Genomic DNA, 11,114 nt, shown 5'->3' with positions numbered 1-11,114 from the left:
TACCAGTATAATGATAATAAAGGCTTTCTATTCTATTCTATTCTATTCTATTCTATTCTATTCTATTCTATTCTATTCTATTCTATTCTATTCTATATTATGGGTAGGGCATTTGTGTCTTTATCATTTAATCAAAAAAGAAGTTGCTTCGGATTGAAACTTTTTTTTTTGATTGAAGTGAATTTTTTTTACTTGAATAATTAAGACACAAATCTACCTCCATACTTTCTCAATTGGAGTTGTATGTGCCGTTGTTGTGGTGGTGGTTTTCCCACCTGCGGCCAGGCGGGGTCGCTGTTCCGTGGCAGCGTCGCTGTAACGCGGTGACTCGTTGGTCGTCCCGGGGTCAGAGTTGACTGCAGGCGCAGAGGGAATGCGGTGTTTTAGCTTCAACAAACATCACAACAAGCTTTAATTCCCGTTCTTTCCAACCAGGGGGCTGCTGATGTGAGGCTGGTAGGTTGCTGCATTTCTTTGACAACTGACGTTTGCGTGCCGTTATTCGGAAGCAGGAGGAACGTGTTTAAACGCGAGAACTGCAGAGTTTTTACAACACTGAAGCTAACCGGCTAACAACTCCAAACACACAATATTGGACCGCAAACATAGTTATAATTGGTACATTTTCAGTTAAACTAAGCTCAAGTTTACCAGGCTTCAGGTATGTCCATATTATTGTGCTTAAGTTTAGAGCTAATTTCCAGAGGGCGGTGTAATTACGTCTTTGTAAGGGTTAATAAACACATAATCGGCAGTAAATGCAGTGAATAATGTCTTGACTGTGACTCTGAGTCCAGGACCTAAAACACACTTTGATTTGTCTGAAACAGACTTTGATTTGTCTAAAACAGAGAAGGAAAACGAAGCCCTGGAGTCTGGATGAATGAAACTCCACATAGATGGTGATTTTAGCAGAAACCACCGTCAAACATATTTATATGAGTCTTTCAAAGACGATATCAGTAAAGATCAAACACAAACCCATCGGGTTAAATGTGATTTTTGATTTGTAGTTATTTATTTATTTATCATCACCTTTGCGGTGTTTATAAATGGTTAAAGCTAAATCAGTGATTTTGGAGTATATGGTTTATCTTTTTATGTATAGATTATGAGATATATGTTATACCAAATATATATATATATATATATATATATATATATATATATATATATATATATATAATAGATTTTATTTGTTGGCGCCTTTCTGAGCACCCAAGGACACCTTACAAAAAACATATAAAATACGAATAAAATACAACAGGAAATTAAATAAAATACAGAAAATTAGACTGGATAGGCAAGTCTGAACAGATGGGTTTTAAGATGTGATTATTGATGCAGGGGGGGAGAGAGTTCCAGAGTCTGGGTGCAGAGCAGCTGAAGGCTCTGCCACCCATACTGGCCAGTTTAAATTTGGGTACAGACAGGAGAGCAGCTGAGGAGGAGCGTGGAGCACGGGTGGGGGTGTACGGGTGGAGAAGGTCTGACAGGTATTGAGGGACCAGGTCATGGAGAGCTTTAAATGTGAGGAGAAGAACTTTATATTGGATTCGGTGATGGACAGGTAGCCAGTGGAGCTGGATGAGGATGGGGGTGATGTGGTCAGTGCATTTTGTACGGGTGGTGATTCTGGCAGCAGAGTTCTGGATGATTTGGAGACTGTTTCAGATTCATATATATGTATACACACAGTTGTGTGAAAAAGTGTTTGACCCCCTTCCTGATTTCTTTTTTTTTTCATATTTGTCACACTTAAATGTTTCAGTTCATCAAACAAATTTAAATATTAGACAAAGATAACACAAGTAAACAAAAAAGTTTTTAAATTAAGGTTTTTATTATTAAGGGGAAAGACAAATCCAAACCTACATAGCCCCGTGTGAAAAAGAGATTGCCCCATAAACGTAATAACTGGTTGGGCCACCCTTAGCAGCAACAACTGCAATCAAGCGTTGGAGATAACTGGCAATGAGTCTTTTACAGCGCTGTGTAGGAATTTTGGCCAACTCATCTTTGCAGAATTGTTGCAATTCAGCCACATTGGAGGGTTTTCGAGCATGAAACGCCTTTTTAAGGTCATGCCACAGCATCTCATTCTGATTCAGGTCGGGACTTTGACTAGGCCACTCCATACAGAGGTGGACTTGCTTTTTCACACAACTGTATGTATGTATATATAAATTAGGATAAAGAAACAGTGTGATACTGAAGATGTATGCTTTGAGTGCTTGTGGAGGTAGATTCTGAGGTTTTCATTTGGCATGACAACAATGGAGAGGATTAGGAATGAGCACATCAGGACAGCTCAGGTTGGCTGTTTTGGAGACAAGGTTGGAAGGAACAAGGATGGTTTGGACATGTGCAGAAGAAGGACAATGAATTTAGAGGTAGGAGGATGCTGACAATGGAGTTACCAGACAGGTGGCAAACAGGAAGACCAAAGTGAAGGTTTATGGGTGTGGTGAAAGAGGATATGCAGCAAGTTCATGTGAGAATGGAAGAGGTAGAAGAAAAGGTCAGATGAAACAGATTGATTCACCGTGGCAAAAAAGGGGAGGCCTGAAAGTAGCAGAAGATGGTGAAATCACTCTGAAAGTGATACCAACAATCTCAGTTGCCAGTTTAATTGGAAAAGTATTTACAATTATCATTCTAGTTGTTGTCATTTTCTGTGTTATTTGATCATGTGTATTTAAGAGCATTCAAAGTTTTAGCAATACAAAGTATTTCACCTGAAATCCCCTTTTGCAACTGAAGCTGGAATCAGCTTGAATGTAATGACGGATTCAATCAAATTGCAGATTTTGTTTCAATTATGAGCATGAAGTAGTTGTTTTCTTCTTGTTCTCATGAAGCCTGTGTACATCCATAAACATTTCTTCACCATTTCCTTCTTTCACAGACGTGTAGACTAGAAATCTCTCAGACGGTTTCAATCACACCACGATTTTGATTGCAGCTTCCCTACGTATCTGCAACAATGACCACCATCGTCCACGACACCACAGAAGCAGTGTGCCTGTCTCCTGAGTACAACCTGTACCTCAAGCCCATTGCCAAAATGACCGTCAGCGTTGCTTTGCCCCAGCTCAAGCTTCCCGGCAAGAGCATCTCCAACTGGGAAGTGATGGAGAGGGTGAAGGCCATGGTAGCTCCGGAGCAATTCTCAGCCCTGCGAATCTCCAAGAGCACCTTGGACTTCATCCGCTTTGAGGGCGAGGTGGAAAACAAGACGGTGGTCAAGAGCCTGCTGGCCCGTCTGGATGGAAAAACCATCAAACTTAGTGGTTTTACTGATGTTCTCAAGGTAAGGCAAACACAGTGGGGCACATTGTGATGTATCTGAATGTGGCTTTGACGAATAATACTTCATATTAGTGTGGTCGTTCCAGTTTGTCGTGCTGTTTAACTGTGTTGAGTGCTTCTTTCACTACGTATTAAAATGCTGTATAAATCTTGCAATCACAGCAATGATCATTTAATTGAATATCTTTTAAAGAAGTAAAAAAAGAACTGAACACAAGCTTTTTTGGCACTAGTGGCTTTTATTCAGTAGGTGGACATCGGTATATAGAGAGAGAGGGCGAAAGACATGCAGGAAACAGCGGCAGGCTGGGATTTGAACCTGCGCTGCCTGCACAAGGGCAATAGTCTCAGTAAATGGCGCCAGCTCCTGAACACAAGCTGTTTGAGTCAAGATAGATATGTTATGTTATTTCGGCTCTTACACACTTTTTGCAGAACAAGATGAAAAGGAAAGAAAAAACAACATTTCTTTTGCCGAAAAGGTGTAGCTGAAGCCGTAGCTTATAGTGCCTACCCTTTTTTCTTATGATCAGCAAAAATATGAGACATTAGCTTTTACTCCGTGGAAACAAACAATACATAAAGAAGACAAAAATAAGTAAGACAAAATATAAAATTGATGTTTCACATTCTAGAATGTTTTTATTAGTATACTTTATAATTATAGTGTTTTATATTTATTTACAGTATTTTCTTTAAACAATTTCTTAAATGGGGATGTTATATCCAACTTTAATGTGAGTGTTTGTTTATTTATTTCTTTTCCCGCCTTAGGTTCGTGCTGTAGAAAATAAGGTGGACTTCCCCACACGCCACGACTGGGACTCCTTTTTCAGGGATGCAAAGGACATGAATGAGACTCTGCCGGGAGAGAGGCCGGACACCATCCACCTGGAGGGGCTGCCCTGCCGCTGGTTTAGCCAGAAAAACAGCCAGTACCCGGACCGGCCCTCAGAAGAGGCTCTCATTGCTGTTTTCCAAACATTTGGCAAGGTGATCTGTGTTGATGTTATTGTTGAAAGGACATTTAGCACTAAATGGAGTAACTTCACTACTTTATTCATTGTTAATTTCAGGAATCTCCACACAGGCTACAACTCATGTTTCCCTTGTGTTTAACATAGTGTTTGGAATAAAAGTGACTTTAAGACAGTGACATAGTATGTAATATTTAATCACTAATAATAATGAGTATTTTTTATTATATGATCAAAGTTGAATAAAAAAAATAACTTTTATTGTTTTTGTTTTTTTTTAAGGTGCGAAATGTTGACATCCCCATGTTGGACCCGTACAGAGAGGAAATGTTGGACAAGAACTTCAGCACGTTTAGCTTCGGGGGCCATCTGAACTTCGGCGCCTTTGTCCAGTATCAGGAATACGGCGGCTTCACAAAGGCGATGGATACGCTGCGGGGCATGAAGCTGATGCTGAAAGGAGATGATGGAAAAGCTGTGGCATGTAACATCAAGGTACTGCCGTCATTAATGGCTGTAAAGCCTTATCTACACCTTGTGTAGGATTGCTTTTATTTATTTATTTATTTTATTATTTTAGATTACTCTCATGTAGATTTATTCCTAGATCTTAAGTTAGCATTGTGTCTTTGTATGCTTTTGTGGTCATTGTAGGCGCTTTAGTTGGGTTAGTTTAAAGTAGTGCTGTCAAGCGATTTTAAAAAAAAAAAAAAAAAAAAAAAAAAAAAATTGAGCGATTCATTAATTAAAATCTGTAATTAATTAATCTAATGAATCGCTTTTTTAATTTCACCTAAAAATAGCTGAGAAAAGCCCTCAACTTGAAGGGTTTTCCTTTGAATTCTTTACATTATTGTGGCAGATCAAAAGATTGATATATAACAACACAAAAGTGGCTTTATATTAAAAAATAGATTAAACGATTAAAAAAACAATGCGCTAAATGTGCCTGTAATTAATTTATCGCAATTCCCGCGCTAATTTGACACCCCTAGTTTAGAGGTACATCAACATTCACATATTGCAGGAATGTCTGCACTTCCTGAACCATCAATTTTATGTCTTTAGTAGCATTCGTGAATCTCAAATCTCCTTCCAGAAATGGGTGTATTAATACTTTGTGAACTTGTCATCCACAAAACACAGGGGGGTAGAGTTTTGTTTTGAACTACAGTTGCCTTTTTTCTGCTTTTTCATTGCATGCAGGTTGTTAGAGACCTCAAAAACAAAGCAGGTCTTTTTTTCCCCTCTTAACACAGCAACATTTTGTCTGTAAGCTACAGATCTAACGGTGTGTACCACAAACAGGAACATGGCTAGAAGCCTCACTCTAAAGATAGGCGATCTTAAATCACTGCCAAGGGCATAAAAGAGACCTGCTTGCCTCAGTTTAGTGTGTTAGGCAACCAGGGAATTGCAGATAAGTAGAATTTGGAAATGAGATTGTTGTCAGAGTCACAAAGTAGCTTTAAGACCTTTTAGTGGAATGAGAATGGGAGCTGCATCATCAGTCTTTTGAAGGTAATGAACATTGGGAGAGTCTCTTAATCCACAGAATACAGCTGAGTAATCTAAATGAGTGTGGGAACAGAAGGACTTCATAATGAAAGGCAATGAAAAATAACGCTGATACGGAGGATGTAAGACTTCACGCTCTCTTACCTGAACATATGGTGTTTTATTGGTCCTCCATCTCACAATAGATCTTTTTTTTTTCTTTTGTTTTTTCTCCTGTTTATTTTAGGTGACCTTTGACACCAGCAAACACCTTTGTGAGGCAGCCATTAAGAAGAGGAGCCTGGAGAGGCTGAAGCTGGAGGAGTTGGAGAGGCAGAGAGAGGAGCAGAAACAGCGGGAGAAGGAGGAGGAGGAGCGACGAAAAGAGGAGGAGAGGTACAGTGGAAATGGGAAAGTTAGTTTAAAGGCCCCATATAATACTTTTCATGATTTACTGATTTGTAGCATCATATTTTTTTTTTGTTGTTGTATTTTTATTTATTTTGGGCATATGGCTCTACAGACGTACACATAAAAACGAGTACAACAAAAAAGCAAAAACACGAACGGAAAAAGTGTAGGATGAAGCCAACTCTTATTTTAACTACCCTTTAAGCAAAACAGAAGACAGTTAAAAACTGTATAAAATGAATCGATAAATTAATAAAACATAACAAAAACCTGACTCTAAGCTTTCCAGACTTGTATGCAATCCAGTTGCATTTTACACAGCCATGTGTAAAAGGCAAATAAATTACTCACAAAGTAAACAGTAAATGTGTTTCGTACCACTCAAAATCTAGGTTTTAAAACATTTATTTTCTACGAAAACCTTATTGTCTGATCCATAACTCAGATCAGGGTCCAAAAAATAAAGCTCTGCAGGAGACCTTGTGCAAAATATTATGTTCCTTGCGGGAAAAATTGGCATATTCAGTTTTTTCCACAGGAATGCAAAATATGGTTTGTGAAATGATTAATTAATAATCTACGTGCAAAGTCCTGGACCACCACAAGTCTAATCAGGTTATGTAGGAAACACAGGTGTTGTTGAGCCTTACTGATGCTCCGATGGATGAACAAGTCGACCGTACCGTCATGAAAGCTGTCTGTGTTTGCATAATAGAAACAATGGCCTTCTTCTCTGCAGTCTGAAGGTCATGGTGTGATTTTAAAGGTATTGTGACATCATTTTTAACATGCTTTTAACACTATTAAAAGTCTTGGCCAACATCCCTCAAATGTGTCTAAAAGGGTGTAACAAGAAAAACTTCACTCTAGTAGGTTTTCCTGGCTTTTTATTACAGTGTATTTTTGCGCCGTGAAAAATGCCTCCTTTCCCCCCTTTCCTGTCAATCATTGCTCCGCTCCTCCTCCAAACCTCCTCCAACCCCAGCCATACGCTCACAGCTGCGTCGGAGAGTTAGCCGGGAGCGACAGGCGAAGCATGCACGGAAAAGCAGCAGGGCGAACCACAGCAAACAATCATAAAAATAAAGGCATGCAAGCAGCAGTGTCACCTTATCTTAAGTCCAGTCAGTGGCCGCGGGTGTTCTTAGCAGTTTTCCTCCGGTGATTAGAACAAAAGAGGCTCTAAACAGCTCTGTGTTAAGCCTGATTTATGGTTCCGCGTTAAATCGACGCAGAGCATACGCCGTAGGGTTCAGCGTACGGTGCGCGTCGCCGCGTAACCCTTCGCCGTAGGTTCTGCGTCGGTGTAACGCGGAACCATAAATCAGCCTTTATGGTGCACTGGAGAGGAGAGGAGACAGGGAGCTGGGTGGAGGGGGCGGTGATTTAGCGGGCCGTTATGTAACGGCCCGCCACCAAACCAGATGCGCCGTTTTTGCACAGTTATGCGGAAAATCCCAGAAAGCACACAATACACTGAATGTTAAAAGTTTGTTGTGTTTTGGGTGTAATTGATGTCAAGACACCCAACAAAACACAAAAAATCAAGAAAAATTTGTTTTTCATGTCACAATCCCTTTAAGAAATCATTTCAAGGGCAGATTTCCTTTTTATCTCAGTTTTTCCTAAAGAGCTCAGAGCTCAGAAGGTTGTGTTAGGTCTAGATTTTTACATTTTCTCTTTGCTTGAGATTTAACTTACATTTCTGACAAAACTTCTTGAAACTGTCTTCCAAGCAACTCAGTGTTGTATGAAGAGCCCTGCAGTGGAGTGTTCTGCAATTTAACTCATAATTAGATATTAACAGAGTGCATTTATTCATCTTTTCAGAAAACAGAAGCAACAGGAAGAGGAAGAGAAGGAAAGAAAGAAGGTGGAGAGGATACGGAAGCGAGAGCAGAAGTTACAGGAGAAGGAGGAGAGAAGGAATCTGAAGAAGGTGAGGAGACAGCAGGAGGAGGAGCAAAAGAAGCTGCAGATGAAAATCGCCATGGAGGAGAGGAGGCTCCTGCTGGCTCAGCGCAATCTGGAATCAATACGGCTCGTTGCTGAGCTGCTAGCCAGAGCAAAGGTACTAAAGTTACTCTGTAAAGCGCGGCGCGCTGCCACATCAGCCACATCAGCCACTATAACCGTTGAAATGACCACGTTAAGCTTCTTTGGTGTAATGAGTGTTATATACATTGAAGGATGTAATAAAATGCAGTTCATAAAACTTTTTTTTTACTCATTTATGTGCAAGACCTGAGCCTTAGAGGGCCTGATCTTAAACTCCATTGCTTTAAGTGGTTTGGAGTGGGCAGATCAACAGCCTGAACTATTTGGATTTGCCATCCAACATGGTGCTGTAATGCAAATTTGGAACTTGTGCCAAATAATGTCATATTTTTTTATCCCTCTGGTTTGTCTTCTCTTTGCCCGTGTGTGATCCTTGTGATGCTTCTCCGCAGACACTAAAAGAACAGCAGCAGGAGAAGGAGAGGGCCGAACGCGAGGAGCTGGAGAGGCAGGAGCAGGCTCGACAGAAGGAGGAGCTGGCCCGCCTTCAGCAGCTGGAGGCCTGTCGGCGCAAGCAGGAGGAGGAGCTACGCAGGGTGGAGCTGGAGAAGCAGCGAGCGCTGGAGCTCCAACGTAAGGAGAAGGAGCTGAGGGACAGACTGCTATCTAACCTTATCAAGAAGAGCTGTGAGCCAGCTGAAGCTGCAGGGACACAGGATCCAGCCGGGCCTCTGAGAAGTGAGGAGGCCCCGGATGCGGGTGATGTGACGCCAGGAGTCCTGGGTTGGGTGAACGGAGTGAAGACGGCCGATGGAAAAGAGAAACAGGGATCTGGATCCAGTCTACACCCTAAAGTGTTAGGGAAAAAGAAATCAGAGAAGGGAGAGGGGGAGGAGAGGCGGGAAGAAGTGAGTAGGAGCAGGTACAGTCGGGAACAAACGAGGGGCCACAGTCGGGAGAGGAGGAAGCACTCCCAAGGCCACAGAAGGAGAAGGAGCTCAAGCCAACAAAAGAGGAGTTACAGTCGTCGCAGCCGGAGCAAAAGTGGGAGGTGCAGCCGCTACGTCAGCAGCTCCAGCTCCAGCAGAGACAGGAGCCACAGCAGGGGGAGGAGCCACAGCAGGGGGAGGAGCCACAGCAGGGGGAGGGGCCACAGGCAGAGCCACCGCGGATACGACAGTCATAGCTCGAGGAGCGGCAATAGACGGAGAGACCAAAGGAGTCACAGTCCTCACAGTCGGAGACACCAGAGACACAGTAGCAGCAGGGATAGGAGCCACTCCAGACGACACTAAACTCATCGCTGTAGTACTTTTACTGATTCATATCTTCACAGGTTCTAGACTCGCACCTGAAGTTGAGAAAGTTTAAAGAGCGAGATGTTTCTGTCGGAGATCCATGAAAGGCTGATATGTGAATCACTTGAGTTGTTCTGGTTGACTCGACAAAGCTGCTCCTCATTTTTTTCTTTCACCTTGTTAGTATTTGAACAGTTGAAATGGTCAATAACAGCACCTAAGTGTCTACTCCATATCAATTTAATAGGATTAGATAACAGTTGTTTGATTTAGGTTTATTTTATTTGACTTTTTTTAAATAATTGTCTTAACGGACAATCTTCCTCTGAAAAGTGAAGCAATGAGGATGTTATAATCCAGTTTTATGACGGTAAATACATTTTCAATAATGGCAGGTGAGAACAGTGACTGAGTAACCTTATTTCAAAGTTCATTTTGTCCCACTCCGTAGACAAAAAACCCCGCCCAACTTCAAAAACGTTTAAGAAAAGACAACAGTCTTTCTGTTGATATAAAATTTAAACTCAAATATAGAAACTAAACCCTCAGCATGAAGTCTAAAACACTTCTGTGATCTTCTGACAAGCAGCTGCCTGTTTTAACTGCTGTAGTTGAGGATATGCAGGAGAACTGCTTAATCGTAAAAAATGAGCTGTCACAAATGTAAAGTTTCACAAATTAAAGTTGCTTTTGTTTTAATAGCTGTCAATCACACTTTTAATTCTGAATCCTGGTGCAAAAGGCGTACCGCAGCTAAAGAAGCAGCAGCTGTTTGTGATCAACATGTAATCTTGAGTTTTTTTTTAATAACTTCATTGTGATTAAAGTGCAAGTTGTTGAATGACTTGATTTTGTTGTTTGTAGTTGATGTTTCAAGGCCTAATCTAATGTTTTGCACCCGACTTGACAGTGTTGACTCCTCTTTTTCTTTGGTAATGTGAATCAAGTTTGGCCGCACATTTTTTTTTAAGAGTTGGTCGTCTCTGGCTTCTGGAGCTAAAGTTAGAGAACAATATAGAGGTCAAACTGAGATGTAAGAGTTTTGTTCTCACTTTAAAACGCGTCATAATGATGGTTACGTCTCTGTAGAGCTGCTAGTGACTGTTTAGACCGTTATTGTTGATGGGAGTTGATGCTCGTTCTGTCATGTTGAAATTGTTGTCTGCAAAAACCCTCTGCTCGGCATTTGCTCATGATCTACTGGAGCATGTTTCGCTTCAACTGCATCTGGTAAAAACAATAAAGACCTAAAGTTGAATACTTTTTTAAGCATTATTGTTTTTTCTTGGAGATGAACTGTGCAAATAGATATCAAAAGTGTTAGATGTGTTTCTAATGTCCGACTGCCACAACCAGTACTCGAGTTGAGGGGGGATGAGGGGGGATGGCATCCCCCCTGAAACAAAAACGGTCAAAATCATCCCCCCTGTAAAACTGCCATCCCCCCTTATGTCATTTCATCAATGAATGTGGTTTTACTGCTATTTCAACATTTAGAGTCATGACCAGAAAAATAACACCAGAAAAATAACTTATTTGACAATTTTCACCTGTTTCAAGTAAATTTTCACTTGAAATAAGTAGAAAAATCTGCCAGTGGGACAAGATTTATTTTCTCATT

The 11,114-nt window shown here is 40.9% G+C and overlaps 1 protein-coding gene across 3 annotated transcripts; it reads left to right on the top strand.

Annotated features, from left to right (window-relative positions):
• The first annotated feature begins 345 nt into the window (after positions 1 to 345).
• akap17a (A kinase (PRKA) anchor protein 17A) lies at positions 346 to 9,592 on the top strand. Of its 3 annotated transcripts, none has more exons than XM_061723774.1 (7): positions 346 to 456; positions 2,909 to 3,313; positions 4,087 to 4,305; positions 4,572 to 4,784; positions 6,034 to 6,182; positions 8,028 to 8,136; positions 8,648 to 9,592. In XM_061723774.1, the coding sequence occupies exons 2-7, from the start codon at positions 2,987 to 2,989 to the stop codon at positions 9,488 to 9,490; spliced, it is 1,860 nt and encodes a 619-aa protein (XP_061579758.1). In that variant the 5' UTR covers positions 346 to 456; positions 2,909 to 2,986; the 3' UTR covers positions 9,491 to 9,592. The 3 variants fall into 3 exon arrangements, with proteins under 3 accessions (XP_061579758.1, XP_061579756.1, XP_061579757.1); XM_061723772.1 differs by having other exon boundaries at positions 8,028 to 8,268; XM_061723773.1 differs by having other exon boundaries at positions 350 to 456; positions 2,966 to 3,313; positions 8,028 to 8,268.
• Positions 9,593 to 11,114: the final 1,522 nt, after the last annotated feature.

Source organism: Cololabis saira, chromosome 6, assembly GCF_033807715.1.
Source record: "Cololabis saira isolate AMF1-May2022 chromosome 6, fColSai1.1, whole genome shotgun sequence".
NCBI lineage: Eukaryota > Metazoa > Chordata > Actinopteri > Beloniformes > Belonidae > Cololabis > Cololabis saira.
This window is presented reverse-complemented; position numbering and strand designations above follow the sequence as displayed.

Bases quoted from the DNA above. Each gene is read 5' to 3' on its own strand.
- akap17a (XM_061723772.1), top strand. From the start codon at position 2,987: ATGACCACCATCGTCCACGACACCACAGAAGCAGTGTGCCTGTCTCCT. The intron at 3,314-4,086 runs GTAAGGCAAACA...TTCCCGCCTTAG, and splicing joins GTTTTACTGATGTTCTCAAG to GTTCGTGCTGTAGAAAATAA. The intron at 4,306-4,571 runs GTGATCTGTGTT...TTTTTTTTTAAG, and splicing joins TTTTCCAAACATTTGGCAAG to GTGCGAAATGTTGACATCCC.